At 41.1% G+C, this 23,434-nt stretch overlaps 1 protein-coding gene across 2 annotated transcripts; it reads left to right on the plus strand.

The window, feature by feature from the left end:
* Positions 1-622: 622 nt before the first annotated feature.
* On the plus strand, positions 623-23,348 carry ALAS2 (5'-aminolevulinate synthase 2). Of its 2 annotated transcripts, none has more exons than XM_011383388.2 (11): positions 623-654; positions 5,751-5,946; positions 6,578-6,700; positions 7,547-7,654; positions 10,079-10,301; positions 10,922-11,106; positions 13,603-13,782; positions 16,356-16,520; positions 17,051-17,319; positions 18,387-18,549; positions 22,612-23,348. In XM_011383388.2, the coding sequence occupies exons 2-11, from the start codon at positions 5,766-5,768 to the stop codon at positions 22,773-22,775; spliced, it is 1,761 nt and encodes a 586-aa protein (XP_011381690.1). In that variant the 5' UTR covers positions 623-654; positions 5,751-5,765; the 3' UTR covers positions 22,776-23,348. The 2 variants fall into 2 exon arrangements, with proteins under 2 accessions (XP_011381690.1, XP_011381691.1); XM_011383389.2 differs by lacking the exon at positions 623-654 and adding an exon at positions 3,431-3,475 and having other exon boundaries at positions 22,612-23,347.
* Positions 23,349-23,434: the final 86 nt, after the last annotated feature.

Genomic DNA, 23,434 nt, shown 5'->3' on the forward strand with positions numbered 1-23,434 from the left:
TCAGTTAATTACCTCACTTCTCTGAGCCTCAGTTTCCTCATCTGTAACATGGGGATAATACCTATCTTTTAAGGTCCTTATGAGGATAGGCTAAATTAATCCATGTAAAGCACTTAACAAAGGGCCTGATGCATAGTAAGCACTCAATCAACATTAGTTGTTATTTCTTTGGATCAGGAACTGTGCTTAGTGTTTTCTGTACATGATGCTGTTGAATCGTTACAATGTCCTAGAGGTCGTCCTTGGAAGCTGACTGTTAGAGAGTCCTTCCCACTTGTGCTACAGTTGTTTCTGAGTTTTATTGCCCTCCTTTTATAGTTGAGGAAACTGAGGGCCAGAGAGGTTGTTTTGCTCAAGGTGTCCTAGCTATACATGGATGGTCTGATTCCAAAGCCCAGCAAGTTCATTTTACTACCCCAGAGAGAGAAGGGAAAGAAAATAGAGAGGGCAGAGCCAGTGCTAGGTGAGGGGGAGGAGGCAAGAAGGGACTACATTGGGTTTTATCTCTAGGCTAAGATACCTTTGGGGCCAATGCAAGGCCAGGCCAGCAGAAGGCAGGGTGGGTGGAGCTGAGCCAAGAAGGAAGGGATAAATGCCAAGTCCTGACCCACAGTGCCCACTCGTCCTTCGTTCGTCCTCAGTGCAGGGCAACAGGTAAGAGTCACTTTCAACCTGGTATCCTCTTTCTGGTCTGCCTATATACCTCAAGGCTGCACATGTTGACTGTCTGGCTTGGCTACATCTGACTTGGTTTTTTAAAATGTCTCTGTCATTTTCTTTCTTTCTCTCCTATGTTTTTTCCTACCTTTCCCAATTTTAGCTTTCCTTTGTTTTTTTTTCCTCCCTCGTTTCCTCCTCTTTGTTAGTTTTCAACATTACTCACTTCACTTCATCTCTCTCTGACACTCTAGCTTTCTCTTATTTTTCTTTCATCTGAGTTCTGTCTGTATATTTTTCTCTAAATCTCTCTTTCTTCCTTTCTGTCTCTTCTACTCTGTATCTCTCAATCTCACTGTCTTTCTGTCTCTCTCTTCCTCTCTTCTGTCTCTCAGGAAGATGTCTTGATATTTCTTCCAGCAATTCTCCATTCCTTGCTCACTTTAACTCTTTTTCTCTGCTCAACTGACAGCAGGGCTCATTGGGTCAGAGGTAGGGAGAGAAAACTGAGAGAATGTGGAAATGATGGGAATGATGAATTGGGTAGAGGAGATTTGAAGGAACTGAGAGATAATTAGCAGAAGTAAGGGGAAAGGAGAAAGAGGAATGTTGTGTCACTGAAATGGCCCTATGTTGAAAGTCAATAGGGTTGCATTCTTGCTCTAGTTCATTGTGAGACCCTAGGCAAGTCATTCACCCTCTAAAAAGTGACTTGGCCTATGATTTCCACAGTCTTTCCTAATTTTGATTTTGTGGTCTTCTAAGTTTTCATTTCTAAGAATTTCTGATTCTCTGCCTCCAGGCATCTAAAACTATTTGATTCTTTCATGATGACAAGAAGGTGCTAGGAAGGAAAATAAAGCCTGATGCTACCAACTCTTGAAATGAAGTGACGACATTCCCTCCAGACTTAACTGATTGTTACAAAGAGGTCTAGAAGGGCAGAGAAGGGGAAGGAATGCTGCAATGAGTGGTTTCTGTTTCTCTGCTGGGACAGAGTTGTGGTTGGCTCTTCTGATCTCTGTGACTATAGATTGGCTGCCAACATAAGAGAGGACTTTAAGGTGCAAGGAAAACCTTCTAATCATTTGGCTCAAGACTTCACCATTATCTTTTTGAGTAAAATCATTGTTTTAGGAAGACCCATGGCAGGGATTGCCAAAAATGGGTCTGTAAATTAAGTGGTGGAGTGAAATGAATGAATGAATGAATGAATGTTCACCAGTGCCTGAAATTCTACTTCAGTTAGAAATCTGTTTCTTTGGTCACAGTTCAAAATCGAATGTCCCAGAAAGGGGCCTGTTAGTGCAGTAGAGGGGATTAACCTCTGGAGCCAGGCTCTCAGTCAAGAAAATATGTAGTAATATTCGAATCATAGATCCACATTGGTTAAGTTAGTAGGCTCTGGAACCAGATCCCCTAGGTTCAAATACTGATTCTCCTACTTATTAGCTCTGTGACCTGTACAGGTTAATCTTTTGGGGCCCCAGTTTCCTCATCTTTGAAATAAAGTTGATATTAGTGTCTACCTCACAGGGTTGTCATGAGGGTTAAATCAGTTAATGCATGTGAAGCATTTCCAACAGGATTTGGCACAGTGAGTACCCTATGAGTATTTGACTATTAGAATCTGATGGAATCTATAAGTAACCTAGTCTAGCGTCTGTGAAAAAAACTGAGGCCCAGTGAGGGAAAGTACAGAGCCCTAATTCACATAGTAAATTGTAATAGGATGAGGACAAGAATCAGTGTTGAGACAAGAATCTACTTTTCAGACCTGGTCTGGTATATTTGTGACATAACCTCCCTTGGCTGTACTTTCAATTTCCCTACATAGAAAATGTAGAAAGAAAAAAAAAAGCTAATACTTTTTCAGTATTCTCTATGGGATAGGCATTCTTCTATATACTTTATATAGATTATCTTACTGAATCTTTACAACATCCCTGCAAAGTTATTATCCACACTTTATAGATATAAGCCATAGAACAGAGACATGATTTTTCTAAGTTCCCAGAGCTAGTGAGTAGTAGAGCCAGGATTCAACCCCAAGTAGTTTGGCTCCAGAGGCTGTGCTCTTAATACCTTAAATTGCTTAAAATACTTCTTTTATTCAATTCTACGCACTCCAATTTCATGATTGGTAGTGGGATGAAATGTAAACAGAGCCCAAGGTAACTAGACTATAAGGTCATGGGTCATAAAGATGGACAGGCAGACTGAGGCAAGGGAAATTCCCAGAAAGGATGATCAGAGCAGAGAAACTGAAACTGAAGCTTGAAAGAACTTAATAGTTCCACAAATTCCAAGAAGTAGTCTATATTTTTTGAGATCCCTGAGAATATCATGGCCAAAAACTCCTTAGCAATGATGAGTGTATTGTACTTATTCCATTTTTATGAGGGAGTAGGAACAGGCCTTAATCCACCATCATCCTAAAGCAAGACTGGACTTTGCTTCCAATCTTGAAGGCTTTCCTTACCATTACATACTTCAATATTGTCATTACTGACGACATGATTGTTGCAGAAAGGAGTTTACAGGAGCCTGGAATCTGGCCATCTGCCTTGCCTGGCTCTCCCTGGGCTATCCACTCCTCCCCACCACCAATAGCCAGGGTCGGCCAGAGCCAGATGCTCAGACATGATTTTAGAAAGGAGCTCCTCTTCTCTTCCACACCCTGGTATCATCTTGGGAGTGGTCAAACCCCAATGGAGATAAACTCTGGGGACTTTATCTGTGGTTTGCAGGCTCAGCCCCCAAGTGCTTTAGCTTTAGCAAGCAGGCAGAAGAAGGGAAACTCATCTCCAGATACAAGGTAGGCATTGGCTCCAATTCATTACCTACCATACGAGATAGGCATAAATACCTTACATTTGACAGCTGATGAGAGCTGAGATCCAGAGAGGGGAAGTGACTTTTCAAGAATGTCCAACAGGAAGTTGGGAATCTGGAATTGAATTTTTTTTTTAAAAAAGTTAGCATTTATTGAAAACTTACTTTATGCCAGGCACTGAACTGAAGGCATAACATGATGAGTTTCATTTAGTCTTTTAAATATCCCTTGGCCTTTCTCAATTTCAGGGCTCACACACCCTGCCCCACATACTAACCTATGTTCCTATGACAGCCTATGAGAGTTAGAGGGAGGATGCTCTGGGATGGAACAAGGGGAAGAGGTTGCTTTGTGAATTAGAGGGAGGGTGCTTGCTTTATGAGATCTGGAAGGGAGGGGTGTTGCTCTGTAGGAAGTGAAGGAGGTTGCTGTATGAAGAAAGGGCCATGAGTTCCTCCTGTTCACTTGCATCCCACAACCTAAGACCCTATATCTAACAGGACTAGAGGTGCTATTAGATTCTACTTGGTAGCTCTCCTGGTGGTGCCAGGGCCTTAGTCTTTCCACATTCCTCCATATCTTTCCCATTGTCCTATCCCATATCTTCTCTCTTTATCCTCTGACACTGGATATCCACTTTTCTCTTTTTCTGTTAATCTGTTTCTCCCTCTTGCTCTTTCTAGCTGTCTTTGTGTATCTCTCAGCCCTCCCTCATCCCAACCCCAACCCATCTTAGCCACCTCTTTATCTTTTGATGTTGTCTCTACTTTCTCTGTGTCGCTCAGTCTTTCTTTAATCTCCCTCAGCAGGGCCAAGCTCCTCTGCACCTAACTCTTTTTTGTTGTTCTCCCCTACCCCCACAATTTCTGGAAGCATTTCTCTATTTTTGTTCCTGACTGACACTGCTCCTGCTAGATTCTCTCCTCTCCTGCTCTCAGTTTTCTGAATGTTTATATATGCTCTCCTCATGTCCCCTTCATGTCCTATATATCTATCTCTGCTTCTATCTCTGCTTTCTCTGTTACTCAATCTCTCTCTCTCTCTCTCTCTCTCTCTCTCCCCCCCCGGTCCTTTTATCCCCTCCTTCTACCCTCCCTCACACTCTCGGTTATCTCTTTCATTCTTTCTCACATCATTCTTTCTCTCATCTTAGTCTCTTTCCCTACCCTTCTGTATTTCCCACCATCCTTTTGTCCTCTGTTTTTCTGGATCAGTTCTGTTCCCTTTGTTCTTAACTCTGCCCTGTCCCATTTCCCTCTACTTTGACCTCTTTCTCTCTCATAATTTTTGTACTTCTAACTCCACTACTACCACTGCACCTTTGTTCTCTTTCACTTTCCTTCTTTTTTCCTTTTCAATTTTTCTTTTCTTCTGACTCTTCCCCTACTCTCCTTCTGTTTTCTCCATTTGAGTCCCTGTTCACTCATTAATTTACTCCCAAATCCAACAGATATTTATTAAACACCTACTATGTGTGTTTGGTTTCTTTTTATGATCTTCTCTCTGTCCCCTTTCTCTTCTCTGTCTTAGCCTCCACCTCTTTCATTCACCCATAAATTGTTTTCTACATCCCTTGGGTCTTGCTTTCCCCTCCTTCTCTATCAGTGCTTTTCCATAAGCCAAGAGCAAATCCAAAAACAGCAAACTACCAGCCTGGTGGCACATGGCCTGAAGGGCCTAGGGCTTGCCCTTTCATCCTATTTCCTAAATCTACTTAAGCTGATACCTGAGGCCTTAAATTCCTTCTCCCTCTCTGCCTGTGCCTGCTCAGGAAAAATCCCTGGGCTGAGCCTCAGGAACCCTGGTCAATGTGATCTGCCTGAATTCTCGGGCTGAATTGTCACTTGGCTGAAGTCAATATTCTTAGAAAAATTCTTGGTCTTAAGGTGTTGATCAAAGGGTTGGTAGGTTATCAACTCTCATCCTGCCACACACAATCACACTTCAACAACTTTCACTGACACAGAGGGGTTCAGTGGCAGTCTGAATCAGAATTCAGGCTTTCTGACCACCAGTTGGAACTCTTTTTTTCACCCCTTTGTCTAACAGTCAGTTTCCTATTTCTTACTCTCTGCTGATCTATTGAGACATTTTAACATTGGGAAATTTTTACCCTGGAAGGACAATAAGGGCATTTTGGGGGAGGGCAGCAAGCATTAGGTGGAAAGCTAAAGGCAAAGGATCAAACACAAAAATGACCTTTGGCTTTTGGCCAAGACTTCATGATGGAATCTCATCTCTTCCACATCTTTTGCAGGACTTTAGGCTCAAGATGGTGGCAGCAGCTATGTTGCTACAGTGCTGCCCAGTGCTTGCCCAGGGGCCCACAGGCCTCCTGAACAAGGTGATTAAGATTCACCAGTTCCTGTTTGGTATTGGACGCTGTCCCATCCTGGCCACCAAAGGACCAACCTGTTCTCAAATTCACCTTAAAGCAACCAAGGCTGGAGGAGGTAAGAAGAGGCTGCTGGCAAATGGGGAGAATGTCTGGGTCCTGGAGAAAGTTTCCAAGTCATACTGGGCATGAGAAGAGTGTCAAGGCAGAATGAGCTGGCCTAAAAATATACCTGAGATTCTGCCAGTATCGCTAAAGAGTCTCACTCACTCTCATGCCCCTCACACTCTATATACTCTAGCCATTATGAAACTACTTAAAATTCACTAGATCAATTCTATTGTCTCAAGCTCTGTGCCTTTGCTTCTGTCAAATGACCTTCTCCCATAGCCTTTACCAGAGTATCTCATATTTCTCATGAGACACTTAACTTGGGCATCATCTCCTCCATGAAGCCTGCCTAGACCTCAAGCTCATCTAATTCCACTTCTGAGTCTTGTGCCCTCTCTCTTCTAGACTTCCATAGCTTATGCCCTCTCTCCCATCCCAGCACTGTTCATAATGTGTCTTCAGTGTGTTTCTTCCCTGCCAGTTTAGGAGCTTCCCTAGCACAGGGACCAGACATCCATCTCTATTTCTCTACCATAACTTAAGATGGAGATTTGGAATACAATAGGTCTCAGTAATAATTGTTAAACTGAACTTATGATTAGAAATGCATTGCCACTTACTCTCTTTCCTTTTCATAGACTCTCCATCTTGGGCCAAGAGCCACTGTCCCTTCATGCTGTCTGAACTCCAGGATGGGAAGAGTAAAATTGTGCAGAAGGCGGCCCCAGAAGTCCAGGAGGATGTAAAGACTTTCAAGACAGGTTGGAGTCAAATTACATCACATTCAACCTCTATTCCGTACACTAGAATTCATTTCACTATAGTCCTGAGCTAGGCTAATCCAAGGGCAGCTACTACACATCTCATGATTGGAAGTCCAGTCTTTCCAGGGAAACCATGGTAGGCAATAGCTTAGACTGTGCACTGAAATGCATCCTCCCTAACATACATACATGCACAGGTTCCCGTAACTTTTAGCCATTAGTCTAAATGAAGCCCTTTAGCATTCTGCCTCTTCTCTCTCAAGTGGCTAAATGGATCCCCACAGGCTGGGCTTCCACATTTAAGCAATACCACTCTATGACAACCTAAATTTGCATTAAAGAATAAGTGTTGGAAGCAGGTACATCTTATGCAAGGGTATGGAGCCTCGGATCAATTTAAATGGTACAGACCACTCAAGATAAGCATACTTGAGAGATGGCCATATTGTTGACATTTTTTATAGACTCTTTTGGGATATCATTAAGGGTAAAATTTTCAAAATTGAATTTTAATGACATTGAGAAAAGAAGAATAAGATACACTGCCCTACATCTACCTCCCAAGTGTAAGACTCAGGGTGGCTGCCCTAGTTACTTTGCCCAAGGGAAAGTCCTGGTGGAGAGAAGTGTAATTCACCTCATAGAAAGTTTACTGACATAGGAGTCTCCACTTGGGGAAATGAATAGGGGCTCACTTTGCAGAACGTTTTTTTCTCTCTGCAGAAGGCTTCCCTAGTTCATAAAATTGAATTATCGTGTGTTGTACTGAGTTTAAAGAGGAAAACGCATGCTTTCTTTATGTCCCCTCTCTTCATGGCCAATGTATCTCATACTCTCTCTCAGACCTACCCAGCTCCCTGGTCTCAACCAGCCTGAGGAAGCCATTCTCCAGTCCACAGGAGCCAAAGGAAATTTCAGAGGCCACATACCTGATTCAGAACCACATAACTGGTGAGTGTTGAGGTGGAAATAAAGGGGCTTGAGAATATGAAAGGAATGCTGAAAGGGCTTCTGACATGGTATAGGAAATGGCAAGGAAAGACTTTGAAACCAATGGGAGTCTGAGTTTAATGCTGGCACTTGCTAGATCTGTGTGCTTTGGCAACTTAAATCACTGTCCTTTAGTAGGATTTTAATACTTGTCTCAACAGGTTATCATAAGAAAGAAATAAAATTACTTTTATAGATGTGTTTCTAGGTTGTTGTGAGGCCTCATTAAATATTTTATTTTTTCCTATTAGTTTTTCTCTATGCTTCCCTCAGACACTCTTATCCTTCATAGAGCCTTTCTCCTCTTTTGTATGTGTTTATATTCATTTTCATAATGGAATTTGTTTTCTTTTCCTAGTACAAAGGAATATGATTCATTGTAAAATTTCCAACAGATACAGGAAAGTATAAAGAAATTTAAATCAGAGTTCTACCATCCACCATTAACTTTTTGTTGTATTTTTTTCCAGATATTTTCCTATGACTAAAACACACATACACACACATACAAACACACACACACATATTCTAGACTCCCCTCCACACACATTTTTATTAGGAATGTGATCTTATTGTACCCAGAGTTTGTTATTTTGCTTTCTTCACTTAACAGTATGTTATGAGCATCATTCACTGTCTCTAAACATAGAGTTGCATAATAATTATTAATGGTTGAAGTGTGTTCTATAACAGTTAATCAAGCACCTATGTTTCAAGACATTGTTTCCAATTTTTTTGTGTGTATTCTTCCAGTTTATATTGTATGTTGGTTTTACATACATATAAATATGTTCCAATATAATATACAGTATTGTCTTAGACTTAGTATAAATATACTAGGGGTTATTTATCTATTCCTCTACTGGATAGCTTCTAATCTTTCCTATTACAAACAGTAGTGTAGCAAACATCATTGAATGTACCTTCTCTTCATGCACATAGGTGTTTCCTTAGGATAGATACTAAGAGGAGGAAATTTTCAGGATGTAAGTGTGTGTATATTTTCAATATTAATAAATATTGCTAATTAGCCCTCTAAAGTGATGTACCAGTTATTGAAGAGAGTATCCATAGTCTCATACCCTCTCCAGCACTTGATATTATCAAGCTTTTAAATCTTTATCAGTTCGATGGGTGAAAATTTGTTTTTGCAGTTTGATTTTCCCAATTAAGCATCTTTTTCTATATTTATTGAATTTTCTGTTTATATTCTTTGCCCACTTTTCTACTGGGTTGAAAATTTTTCATAGTAATTTTTCATTATTTAAAAAATAAATTCTGGACATCAATAATGTTTCTGTTAAATATACTGTAAAATTTCTCTAGGTATGTCAGCAAGTGCATTTTAAAAATTCTTGATACATATTTCCAAACATCCCTGCAGCAAAGATGTTACCAATTTACACTCCTACCTCATAAGTTGCCATTTGCAACAATCATGATTTCTGTCTCATGTATAGAGTTCTAGAGTTTAACAAGACCTTTCACACATGTTATTTCGATTTATCTTAAAAATAGGGTTGCTCCATTTTGTTGTGGTAGTGGAGACTCTAGGTCACTTACTTGTAGTGGAAGTGGAGACTCTAGGTCACTTACTTATAGGCCACTTACTTGCTGCATGAACTTGGTCAAGTTACCTAACCTCTCTATGCCTCAGTTTCCTTATTTGTAGAATGAAGATACCAATAGAACTTTCCACATAGGAAAGTCATGAGAAATAAATACAATAATACCTATAAAATTCCTAAGAGAGGGAATTACATGTAATAGGCACTCATTAAATGTTGGCTACAATAATATAATTAAATGTTAGTTATTAGCATTATTACCACTACTAATTATTACTATAGTCATAATACTGCTATGTGCCAGATGTTAGTTTGGGTGTATTACATTCTGATTGTCATCAGATGCTCACAATTCATCAAGGAAGGTATAATTAGCCTCATTCTATAGATGAGAAAATTAAAACTAAGAGAGAGGATTCATGACTTGCTCAAGGTCACACAACTAGGAAGTGGCAGAGTGATTACTAGTAACTAGATCTGTTGATATTCTTTCCACTGAAACTGGAAGTAGTGATTCCAGTAAGAAGGCTTCCACAGTAATCTCAAGAAAAGAGATGAGGCCATGCCAAGGATAGAAAGCATGAGTGAATGTAAAATTAAATCACTGAGTCAATGAGTGAGTTGAATAAGAAAAGGGATGATTGAATCCTTGAAGTAGTGTGGAATTAAAGTGGCTCAGCAAGTTAATGACTGATCAAGTAAATGAATAAATGGAAAGCGAATTGGAGAATGCAAAATCAACAGTGTGAATAAAATATAGACTAGCCAGGAAGTGATTTGAAATGAATTATTTTCATCCCCATCTCTACTCCTACAGGAAACCATGTCTTTGGTTATGACCAGTTTTTCAGGCACAAGATCATGGAAAAGAAACAGGATCACACCTACCGTGTGTTCAAGACCGTGAACCGCTGGGCTGATGCATACCCCTTTGCCCAACACTTCTCTGAGGCATCTGTGGCCTCAAAGGATGTGTCTGTCTGGTGCAGTAATGACTACCTGGGCATGAGCCGGCACCCTCGAGTCTTGCAAGCCACACAGTGAGTAGTTGGTCGGGGCCATGAGCTGTGTGGACACATCCAGAAAACAGCCAAAGGCACACATGGAAGGAAAAAGCAGAGTTGGCAGTGAAAGCCAGGGTTACACCATCACCTCTTTTGTACAAGTGCTCCAGCATATTTAATCCTCAGATATGAACTAAATCGGTCAACAAACCATGTTTTCTAAACTCTTGGGTGTCCAATGCTACGGAGGAGAAGATGGGAGACCAAGTAAGCCCATTCTCTATGAGCTCTTACTCTGGCTATAGAATGAGTATTGTCAGAGATGGTATGTGACCTCCTAGAGAAGTTCTTCCAACTTGCTCAAGTTCACCCTAGCTTCTCCCTACATCCCTGGGTGCCTTCAGCCTGAGAAGGAAGGCCCATGTCTCTCTGTCATCCCCATCCTGCCCTCTACTTGGCCACATAGGACACAGCTTGCACAGGATCACTAAGTCAATATTGACTCCCATCAAGGAAGAGAAACCTACCCAGTTCTTCAATGTCTGACAAAAGGTTTCATCTTTTCCTTGTCTACTGTTTTGTTTGTTTTGTTGTTGTTATTGTTGTTGTTGTTGTTGTTGTTGTTGTTGTTGTTGTTGTTGTTTTTGCCTGGCTAGGGAGACACTGCAGCGTCATGGAGCTGGAGCTGGTGGCACCCGCAACATCTCAGGTACCAGTAAGTTTCATGTGGAGCTGGAGCAGGAGTTGGCTGAACTGCACCAGAAAGACTCAGCCCTGCTCTTTTCTTCCTGCTTTGTGGCCAATGACTCTACTCTCTTCACCTTGGCCAAAATTCTGCCAGGTAAGCCTGGGATCTGAGCTTTTTTTTCAGGGCTAGTATCCTGCACTACAGCATCCAGTCTCCCTGTCTCCATCACTCCTTCCTTCAATTCTGAGTTCATTTGCTCCCATTTGCCTTCCTTCTTATCGATCTTACACATCCTCAACACTGGATGACCATATCCTTCTCTTTTCTCCCCTTCCAAACAAAGGCTGAAATCACTACTGGGGAACATTGCCCAACCTCACAGAAAAGTAATAATATAAATTTGTCACCTCCCAACTCAACTGGGCTCTTAAAACTCATAAACAGTAATTTTATGACCCTACATCTGCTTTTTAAAACTTCCTTCCCCTTCTGAAACCTTCACTCTTAGCAAATTATCTCACATTTTACATCACCAGACAGGGACTCCTTTAACTTATAGCCACCAAACATACAAACTTATATGATTGTTCATCTAAGCTTCTCTCGTTCCTCCCTTTTACAATTTGAAGGTACATCTCTCCTTCTGCCTAAAGTCAATCCCTTTCCTTATACACTGGATCCCACCTTCTCCCTCCCCCACTCTCAATGTCCTTAACTCACATGTCTGCTGTCCTTCCATCACAGCCCCGACTCCAGATGAATATAACTCTCCATCTCCTCTGTCAATCTTGGGCTTATATAATTGTTCAGATGAGAGCCACTAAAAAATTTATGGTGCCCAATCTCTACCAGGTCCTCTATACTCACAATCCTGTTTCCATGGTCAACTCTCCAAGTCTCCAGGGAAACTTTGCCAATCCTCATTCCCCTCAGCCCTCCTATATCTTCACCTCACCCTCACTCACATGAACATCCCCACATGTCCTTGCCTTGTTCTTTCTCTCCTGTCACAATGGAAGAAGTGCCCTTTTTCTCATTGACTAATCCTGCCACTGGTGTTCTGTGTTCCATTCCCCTCTACCTCTTCAAGAACTTTGATCTATCAGCTCCCTCTCTCCCTCCTGCATCTTCAGCCTTTCCCTTTCTTTAAACATGTTGAAGTTTCTTGCATCTAAAAAAAATTTCCCTCATCACTCTCTAGCTACTGCCCTAGTTCTCTCCTTAAAACTGGAAAACTACATGAGAGAAGTCTCCACACTTGCTATCTACTTCCTCACTTCCTGCTGATTCTTTAGCACACTATAAACATCCTTACTGCTTCTCAGAAACTTTTCCCAAGGTAACACATAACCCCAACAGAATTGTTTTCAGTGAACTCCTTTCTCAACCATTACAATTCAACTTCTTTTCATTTTCACTGCCACTACCCTAATCTAGACACATATAATATTTTTTTATTTCACCTGTGCCCTCCTGCAATCTATTCTTCACATCAGGCAGAATGATATTTTTAAAAAGAAAACCTATCTTTGTTACCCACCTGCCCAAAATCTTTTAATAGATCCCCATTTCCCTTAGGACTAAATCCAAATTCTTTATCATGGCTTCTAAAGCCATAAATAATCTGGCTTCTACCTACCTATTCAGCCTCATCTTTTGATATTCCTCTTATTCTTTCATTCATTCATATATTCATTCATATATTCATTCACTCACTTATAAATCAGTTATGTTTATTCATCCATTCATTCAAGAAATGTTTACTTAGCATCTATTGTGTGCTTAGCCTTATACTATGAATCAGAGACAGAAAGATAAAAAGATGTGATTCTTGCTCTCAAGAAACTCCTAGTCTACTTTTTCTTCATAGCAGGTCCACCATGAAGTCATGCCTGATTTCCTCAGGTATAAGTGATCCCTTACTCTAATGAAAGCCCAGAGTTACTTGATGTCAATGCAACTTAGGGGACTAGGAATCAACCCCCTCCACTAATTTCCCACCTCTAGCTGTCCTCCTAGCATTGCCCAGTAAAAAGCCTTACATTCATCAGGTTCTAGAGAAAGGTCTTCCCCTCTCTGGATCTTAGCTTCCTCACTTATACATTAAAGGGGCTGGATCTCATGGTCATTAGTGGCCCTTCCAGCTCTGACTTGCTGTGAGCTTATGATTCAAACTGTGAACATTTGATAAGTATCCACGTTATAACTATAAGCAGAGGGATACTACTTAGAAAGGTGGGATTTCATCTGGACCAAGAAGTATCTAGCACCAGTCCAAGTCAACAAGCATTCTCTAGGATAAACTCCTTTCCAAGGCTTGTTCTTACATATCTAGGAGAAGGAACCTAGGTCCTAGGTCCTCTAGGAAACTTTAGAGCTTCTAAGGAAATTAAAATTTCCTCCACCCCCAAAGAGTCAGAGGCCAGACCAGGATTAGAAATGACTGGAGGTATAGGAGTCAGAATTTCAGGACAGGGGAGTTCTTCCACGGGAGGAAGAGGTGTCAAAATGGCTTCTAGAGGAGGAGGAAGCAGAGCAGGGTCTTTGAAGGGAGGAAAGGGTTGGCCCTCTGCCCCTGTCACATCAGTCCCAAGGTTGAAATAGGAATACTGGGACAGAAGTTTAAGAATTATGCATTTGGTTCCTCAGGGTGTGAGATTTACTCAGATGCAGGCAACCATGCTTCAATGATCCAAGGTATCCGCAACAGTGGAGCAGCCAAGTTTGTCTTCAGGCACAATGACCCTGACCACCTGAAGAAACTTCTAAAGAAGTCCAATCCTAAGACACCCAAAATTGTGGCCTTTGAGACTGTTCACTCCATGGATGGTATGTATATGTGTGTGTATGTTCACCAACATTGGTCTCACAAAAACAAAGATAACAGCCAACATTTACGGAGTACTTATTACGTACAAAGAAAATTTATTAGTATTTTATGTTAATTAATTTACTGAATCCTCACAATTCTATGAGGTAAGTACTATTATTATTTGTATTCATTTACATAAGGAAACTGAGACACAAACAAGTGAAGTAATTTGCCCAAGATCACACAGCCAGTAAATGCCAAAGGACAGAGGCATTTATTATGCCGATCTTGCAGGTTAATAAATTAAAGTTCAGAAACAGCACCCAGTTTATCTTGGGTGACTCAGTAAATTGGTGCCAAAGTGAGTATTTGCACCATAGGACATATGATTCCATTTCCTTCACACAACACTCCCTCCATGAGAAATGATGAGCAAATCAATGATCTTAGTGTCTAGTTTCTGCAATGGAAATTTTTACAAACCATTACTTAGGAGTTTTTTCAAGATTCAGTATGAAGCAATGGAATCGAAACAGTTTTTAAGTCAGACAGACCTAGGTTCAAAATCCCACCTCTGGCACTTACTGGCTCTATGACCTTGGGTAACTCTAACTATTTGAACCTGTTTTTCCCAAGGTAAATATCTGGTTGTAAGAATTAGAGATGAAAGAAGTCATTTCATTTATTATGATTTAAGTAGAAATAAATGACCTTTACCCTCCCACCTTTTTCCCCCTAACTGAAACAATGCCCAAATCATTCTATTGCTGCCCCTCTTGAGCAGAAATCATGAGTTTTAGGCATCATCTTCTGGATTTATTAAAGGGAAGAAGTCTTCACTTCATTCCAATTTGTCACTTTTCAACTAAGAAAAAGAAGAGTCCATAGTATTCCCCAATTTAGCCAGCATAAATGCCATCGGCATCATGTAATGGTGATACACAGGCTGTAGAACCAGACTATCAGTGTTCAAATCTCAGCATGACAACTTAATAGCTTGGGCAACTTTCTTAATTGCTCTGTGTCTCTGTTGCCTTATTTGAAAAATGGAGGTGATAATAACAGAGTAGCTGTGAGAATTAAATAAATTAATATATGTGAAGAACTTATTATTGTGCCCACTCCCATGTTTCTACAACTAGCAATTAATGAAAACCATCCCATGATTATATTTCTACAGGCAAGACTACTCTAATTCATTATTTCTCTAGTGGAAACCATGTTAGGACCATTCCACTTCCTTATATTTACAAAAGAATGATTTCTTATTTTTGATGGAAACTACCTAAACTGTCAATCCTAGGGTGAAATTTCTTCCATGGAGCCATCACACTGTCCCCTTTGTCTTAGGTTCCACCTCCTGTGGTTGTCTCCCCTCATGTTGCCCTACCAGTTGTTCACATTCTTTAATCCTCACCTGGAGTCTGCTTCTACCTAAAGAAGTTTCTTCTGTATTCCAACTCTCTGTACCTCAGTAGTTTCTAGGGATGGAGAAGGTGTGGGCTCTTATATCTGCAGAGTGGCCAAAAAGTCTACATATGAGATTCACAGCCATTTGAAGACCTTATAAATAACTATTAGCATAGAAGATGTCTAGAATAATATGGAAAATGATAAATCTGTATGAAAAATGGAGAGGAATATACAGATTATTTCTAATTCACTTTCATTCAATAGATTGAGACTAAGCCTGTGAGGGGTGGGATGCCCTCATATAACAACACTGACAGAAATAAGAAATACACTCCAACAGAGACATAGAAAAGACAGAGATAAAGGCACAAAGAAACTCAGAAATAGACACAGAGGTACAGAGAAAGTATGAAGCAGAGAGAGACAGTGGTAGACAGAAAGGGACACAAACAGTGAGAAAGAATGGAGGGAGGAGGGAGAGAGAGAGACAGAAAGAGAAGAAGGAAGGGGAGCAGAGAAAAGGAAAACCAAGGCAGAAACAGCAAAATAGAGATATAGAAACAAAGACAGAAATGGCCACAAAAAAGAGATAGTGACAGAAAGACAGAAAAATAGAAACAGGGAAGACCAGTGAAGAATAAATATATTGACAGAGCTGCCAATAGTACCATTTTTCATACAGATTTATCTGAAATCAGGACTGCATTAACCTATAGCAAAAGGTGACTTTTTTTCAATTTATTTAAACAAAGGTATCACATAGGCTAGTGCCAACCCTAAATGGAAATACACAGACTTGTAGGGAAAAAATAAAAGGAAGCAAAGAGAGGCTGGAAAACGGCATAAACAAGAAAAGGTATGTTGTCAGAATGAAGTAAAAATAGAAAGGCAGAGAGGCAAGCCTTGATCGTAAACTGGAGAGAGAGAGAGAGAGAGAGAGAGAGAGAGAGAGAGAGAAGCAAGTTGGGAGGTGGAGAGGGAGAGAGAGAAAGAAGAGAGGGAGGGAGAGAGAAAATGGGAGAGCTAGCACACTTGAGCAGGAGTGAGTTGAAGGCAGTCAACACATACAAAGAGATTTGGAATAGTCCTAAAGTAGTTGTGGGTTGTAAACTCCATGCTTTAAATGGAGCTGGGGAAGGGTTATGACTTCTTACCTCTATTCCTTGGCTTTGCTCAGGTGCCATCTGTCCCCTTGAGGAGTTGTGTGATATAGCCCATCAGTATGGGGCTCTGACCTTCGTGGATGAGGTTCATGCTGTAGGACTATATGGTTCCCGGGGCGCTGGGATTGGGGAGCGTGATGGAATTATGCACAAGATTGACATCATTTCTGGAACTCTTGGTGAGTGACTTGAACTGCTCATACATACAATCCAGAACAGAGTCCCCTGCAAGACCCTTTTTTCTCCTCTCCAAAGCTGCAGGAGCTATTTGAGTAGAATTCACAGCCCAAGCTGTGGAACTCCTGGATTCCTTCCTTTTACTCTGTCTTCACTGCAGAGCTGTTGAAAAAAATATCTGGGTTTTTTTAAAAGACCCTGAGTTGGGCCAGATAGCCAGGTTCTACTCAGTAAGTGGAGAGTTGTAGTTCTAAATTCCTTTCCCACCCAGCCCCAAGCTTCATCTTAGCTCCACTTTTGGGCCTAACCAGATGAAGATCCCCACCCACTTCCTGCTTATCTTGTCACTGCATATGGCAAGGCCTTGAAAGTCTTATCGCAAAGCAGCAGAATTATCAGCTCTGTCTGCCTTGTCATGGAAGGGAGTACAGAACTCCAGCTTCTGGTGTACATCCTTGTGTTACCTGGGGCATGACCTTGTTCCTCTGGGCACTGATAATGGGGTCTGTGCATATCCTCTTCCCATCTCCAGGCAAGGCCTTTGGCTGTGTGGGTGGCTACATTGCCAGCACCCGTAACTTGGTGGACATGGTGCGTTCCTATGCTGCTGGCTTCATCTTCACCACTTCACTGCCTCCCATGGTACTCTCTGGGGCTCTGGAATCTGTGCGGCTGCTCAAGGGAGAGGAGGGCCAAGCCCTGCGGCGGGCCCACCAACGCAATGTCAAGCACATGCGCCAGCTACTAATGGACAGGGGCCTTCCTGTTATCCCCTGCCCCAGCCACATCATCCCCATCCGGGTGAGAACCCCACCCTTCCCATTGCCTTCCCCTCCTATCTCTTCTGGAAGCCTTCCCACACCTTACAAACTACGGCTCCTGTCATCAACTCTTTGCTTTCCTACTAACACTTTTTGAAAAATTATCAGCTGTTCTGGATTAGCCAGTTTTTTTTTGCATTAGCTATTATGTCATGATTATTAGACTGTCCAGACCCTCACAATATTGTGTACCCATGACTTACAATTCAGTGTTTTTCAAACTGTGCATCAAGACTAGTGGGTCATAACATCACTTTAGTAGGTTATGACTAAAATTAACAAATAGAAAATGTTGGAGCACATTATACATAGTAATGGTATCATTTTATGAGAAATCTATTTTAGTTTCGTATATGATTATATGCACATGTATGTATATATGTGTATGTGTATATGTGTATAGTAAGGTCATGGTGTGAAACCTATTTCTTACTGATAATTGAAGTAAGAAAATATAAAATCAAAAGCCATGGGACTAGCTAGCTGCTATTTTGGATTTCTAACAAAGTGTTTACTGCCTTTAAAAATGAACTGCTACTTCTTTCTTAAATAACATCTATTTGTGTGTGCTGGTAAGTCAGGATGTGGGGAGGATACTTCTCTGTTACTATTTTATAGACGAGAAATAGCCATTGCTCCTTGGGCTAACCCAATATTCACTTGAAAGGCTGATTTTGTAAATATCTGGGTTTTTTTTAAATTAATCCTGTGAGAGCACCCCAGAGATGGCGTGAGGGATTTATCTTCTTATCCAGAACCACCCAAAATTTACATTTTAGCTAAGTAAAACCAGCATGCTTGTTCTGCAAACAGCTTCAAGACAAAGTCTTTAGTACCACCTCCACCCCATCCCCTTAAAATTTGATTGCTGCCTCTGAGAAACTCCTTGATAGATATTCTGGAGATGCCACTGACTAAGCCTCTTATAAAAATATGTCCCAAAATTCAGTAATGTTACTTGACCTGGTTCAATCCACCTGCTTAATGGAGCTAGTAATAGGAGGGTTCAGGGAAGCAGATACTGACAGGCTTTTCTCCTGAGCCTAGGTGGGTGATGCAGCACTGAACAGCAAGATCTGTGATCTCCTGCTCTCCAAGCATAGCATCTATGTGCAGGCCATCAACTACCCAACTGTCCCTCGGGGTGAGGAGCTTCTGCGTCTGGCACCCTCCCCACACCATAGCCCTCAGATGATGGAAGACTTTGTGGGTAAGTCTTCAACATGGTTGCCTACAGCACTCTCCCTCCTTTTGGCCCCAGGACCTGAAAAAGTTGAGATAATAGATGCCATTCACTTTAAAAATATATTTCTGGAACATCTATTGTGTGTCAGACCCTATACTGGGGTCATAAGTGAATGAGAAACAGTCCATAGAATTCTAGGGCTCCATTTTGGTTAAGGAGATCATAGCACACACAAACAATGACTTCAAAGAGTGATCAAAGTTCAACAAAGACAGTGCATGGGGGAGTTGTGGGGACAGAGAGAAGGGGCCAGACCCAACCTATGGGATTCAAGACAGTTTTCCAAGTGGAGATTAACACCTGAGCTGAGTCTTTCAAAGTGAGTGGTACAGGGCCAAGGGAAGAAAGAGGGTATAGAAGTATTCCTAGCAGAGGGAAGAACATGAAGAAAGGCAAGGAGGAAGGTGAGAAGCAGCCTGGGATATATCAAGAATAAGTAGGTGTTACTGGAATGTAGGATAGCAGCAATGAAGTAGGTGAGGGGAGTGTCAATCTATGAGTCTACAAAGACAACACAAAACAGGGACTGGATCGAGCGACTTGTAGAGCTGACTGACTAGCTTGTGTTTTATCCTAAAAGATGGAAGTTTAGTCAATTTACCTAAAGTTTACTTGGTTCCTGTTGGGTACAGTTTTTAGCACAGGGCCTAGCATAGAGCAGGTGCTTATTCTAGGTCTGTTAGGTGATAGACACGTAGGCAGTCAATGGTCTAGAGGAGGAGACAGACATAGACATGAAAGTCCTCATGTGGTACCTTGAAGTGGTGTAAGGCATTCCAGAATAAGGGAATATCATCAGCAAGGACCTAGAGATAGGAAAACAGAAGGCATGCATTGGCAACAGTCACTCTGTTTGTCTGGAGCACAGACAGTATATAAGTTCAAGGAAGACAAGATAGGAGGTACCATTCATTCATTCATTCATTCATTCAAAAACATTAAATAATGCTAGCCAAGATTCATTAAGTACTTATCATGTACCAAGCACCATTCTAAACACTTTACATGTATTAACTCATCTAATCTTCATGTGGCAGTGATGCTATTATTAGCACTTCCATTTTACATATGTGGAAATTGAAGCATAAAAATATATAGTAACTGGTCCAAGGTCACATGGCTACTAGATTTGAACTGGGGAGTCTGTTTCTACCTCCATGGTCATAACCACTTAGTCTACTACTTCTCTGAGCTGATGATCCAGATTTCTGAACCTTCAGCTTAGTCTTCTCAGTTGTTCTGGGCTTCAATTATAGAGCTCTCGGCACCTTCAGTTCACTGAGTGTCCACTTATACTGGGCACTTGCAGGAAAGAAATATAAGTGTTATCCACCATGACTCCACCAGTCCTTCAAACCTAAAGCCAACCCATCCTGAAATATTGCACATGTTTTCTACAATCTCTCAAACCTATTCTTTTCTCCATTGATACTTTTTAAATCAATATAAATGTGATTTTTTTCCTAATTTTTCTTCTCTTTTGCTTCTAATCCCTTTTCCATACTGACCACCTGGGGAATTTTTCTAAAAATCTGACCATATAGCTCCCTTGCTTAAGCCTCTTCATGTTTCTTTATTGTCTAGACTACAGCAGTCGTCTCCAAGGTGAGGTATGCAAGATGATGATCCATAAAGTGAGGGAATTTATTAGAATCTTATGTTAACTTTTTAATCTTAAAAATAGGAAATTGAGCATTAATAATATTGATCTTTAATATATAGAATGGCAATGATACATGTATAGAGTATATAAACAAATATATAGAGATTGGTAGTACATGCTAAAATGTTTGTACTGATAGAATGTATAGTCCAAAACTTGGAGATCACTGGTATAGAGAATAGTCGAAGCATCTTGGCATGACATTTAGTGCCTTCAATGTGGTGATCCTTATGCCCTCATTTTTTCACCCACATTCGCTTTATTTCTTTAGCTACACTGAATGACTTGTAGTTCCCTCATTTTGCTCTATTCTCTTACATAACTCTAAGACTTTGCTAATAACTCTCCCTTCTGATTGGAATGCCCTCCCTCAACTCTTCCTCTGACTTACTTCCTTTTCTTTTATCTTCTTTACTTAATTACACATTCTTTCATTCATTCATTCAACAAATATTTATTGAATATCTACTGTGTACTAGACATTGTTCTAGGTACTGGGGAATTCAGTAGTAAACAAGACACAAAATCCCTATCCTTCTGGTGCTTACGTTCTATTAGAAGAAAATAGTAAAAAAAAAATGCTTTAAAAATAAGCGAATCATAGTTGACCCTTAACACAGGCTAGAATTGTGTAGGTCCACTTCTACATGGATTTTAAAATATATATGTGTACACACACACACACACATGCAGTCAGCCCTCTGTATCTGTGGATTCAATAAACTTTGGATCAAAAACAATATTTTTGATTAGTGGTTGGGAATCTGCAGATGTGGAAGGCTGACCGTATGCACTGTTCTATGCCATTTTATGTAAGGGACATGAGCATCAGCAAATTTTGGTATCCACGGGGTATCCTGGAACCAAGCCCCTGTGGATAATGAGGGACTGTAATTAAGCTTTGGGGAAGTCAAAAGTTATATGAGAATGTTTGACCGTGCAGGGATAGGTGCTGCTAACTCCCACATTGTTCAAGGGTCAACTGTATATAGCCTGGTAGTTCTAAGCACTATGAAAAAAAAATAGAGCAGGACAAGGGGGATAAGAAGTGCTAGGGGGACAGGGGCTCGATTGGAGGAGAAATTGGAGGACTATAAAGGGTAGAGATAAAGATGACACTTGAGCAAATATATAAAGGAAATGAAGAAGTTAGCTGGACAGATATCTAAGGGAAGGGCATCTAAGGCATACAGAATGGCCTAAGGCAGGAAAGACCCTAACACAGGCTTATTCCTTTTGTATTTGAGGAATAAGGAGATGAGTATATATGGAGTGGCATAAGCAGGAGGGAGATAGAAAATTGAGGACAGAGGGTAATGTGGGCCCAGACTCTGTAGGGTATTGTAGGCCATTGTAAGGATTTGGGCTTTAACTCTGAAATGGAGAGCCTTTTGGAAGATTTGAGCAGAGGAGTGATATACTGACTCAGGTTTTAACAGAATTGCTGCAATTTCTATGTTGAGAATAGACTGAAAGGGAGAAAGAATGAAAGCAGGGAAACCCATTAGGAGGCTACTACAGTATTCCAGGTAAGAGGATGGTGACTCAGACCTGATGATAGCATTGGGGGTGATGAGAAGTGGTCAGATTTTGAAGGTGGAACCAATGGTCTTTGCTGATAAATTGGATGTGTGGTAGGAGAGAGAAAAATAAAGATGTCTCTAAAACTTATGGACTGAGCAATTGGAATTGTCATTAACTGAGATGGGTTAAGCTGAAAGTAGAGTAGGCTTGGTGGAGAGTAGAGGGATCAGTTACTCAGTTGTGCTCATGTTAAATTATAAAGGCCTATTAGACATCCAGGTAGCGATATAGAAAGGCAATTGGATATACAAATCTAAAATTCAGGAAAAAGGTTTGGGCTGGAGATGAAAATTTCAGAATCACCAGCATAAATTGTTTAAAGCCATGAGACTGGATGAGGTCACCCAGGGAGCGAGCATTAAAAAAAAAGCCACAGAGCCCTGGCACATACCTGAGGCATTTCCAACAGTGGAGGCAGGCTCAGGTCACAACACTGATGATACTGTGTAGTTACTGTCAGTGTCATCTTCCTCACCAGGCTGAGTTTCCAAACAGATGAATTCACTTCCTGGGCTACAGCATGTCCTGTACTTAGGGGGTGATCCAGGCCAGGACAGTACAGATATAAATTATGTCAAATAAGTGTTTCCCAAACATTTATACACCGCAGCACTCATATACAAATGGTAACATTGATAGCACACAATGGAGCAAACAGGAGTCTACTTCCATCTTGAAGGGTTGAGGGGATCGATATCTTGGCACATCTGTACTGTGACACAGGGATTAAGACTTAGTCTAACCAATTCTGTCCTTCCCTTCCCTCCGACTACTTTCAGAGAAGCTGCTGGTAGCTTGGACTGAGGTGGGGCTGCCCCTCCAGGATGTATCTATTGCTGCCTGCAATTTCTGTCGCCGTCCTGTGCACTTCGAGCTTATGAGTGAGTGGGAACGCTCCTACTTTGGGAACATGGGGCCCCAGTATGTCACCACCTATGCCTGAAAAGCCAACTACCTCAGATTCCCACCCCACCTGCACTTCACTTGGAACTGCACCTCCTGTCCTCTGCTTTGTTGTGTGCCTCCAGCTGACCTGAGTCTGAAAACAAATAAAGAGCAAACTGCAGCATTTGTAGCCCTCTGTTGGACAGAGAACAGACAACTGCACTACATCTGACTCCCTAAGACAAGTGGCAGAGCCATCAGGAAACCACAGATCATTTGTTGGTCTAACCACTCCATTTTACTGACAGGAAAAATGAAATCCAGAAAAAGATGGGCAAACTACACAGTAAAGTTGCACAAAGTGTTGAGACACTTGGCAGGTTTATTTGAAATGGCTCTTTTCCAATGATTTAAACAGAAATCTGGGGACTGACTCTTCACTGGTAGGCCTGGAAATTTGGGCCTTAGATAGCCTCTCAATTCAGGGGATAGAGTTGGCCCTAACCAAACTGCCTGTAAGAGTAGCAGTTCCCCAAAACATTGGAGGTATTTTCCATCAGAGGGAATGGATGTCTTCCTCAATTCATTATCCTCTTTCCTTCTCACAATACTTTATAGAACAGGACTTATCAGCCCCATTTCATTTTCCAAGGTGAGAAAGAGGTTGACTATAGTAAGCAACTTGTTCAAGGCAGTGCTCCCAAACTTTCCAGGTCA

Source organism: Pteropus vampyrus, unplaced genomic scaffold, assembly GCF_000151845.1.
Source record: "Pteropus vampyrus isolate Shadow unplaced genomic scaffold, Pvam_2.0 Scaffold518, whole genome shotgun sequence".
Lineage (NCBI taxonomy): Eukaryota > Metazoa > Chordata > Mammalia > Chiroptera > Pteropodidae > Pteropus > Pteropus vampyrus.

What these genes read in the sequence shown, in the direction of transcription:
- ALAS2 (XM_011383388.2), top strand. Translation starts at nt 5,766, where the DNA reads ATGGTGGCAGCAGCTATGTTGCTACAGTGCTGCCCAGTGCTTGCCCAG. An exon ending in GATTCAGAACCACATAACTG is followed by an intron (nt 7,655 to 10,078) that starts GTGAGTGTTGAG and finishes CTACTCCTACAG; the next exon opens with GAAACCATGTCTTTGGTTAT. An exon ending in GATGATGGAAGACTTTGTGG is followed by an intron (nt 18,550 to 22,611) that starts GTAAGTCTTCAA and finishes GACTACTTTCAG; the next exon opens with AGAAGCTGCTGGTAGCTTGG.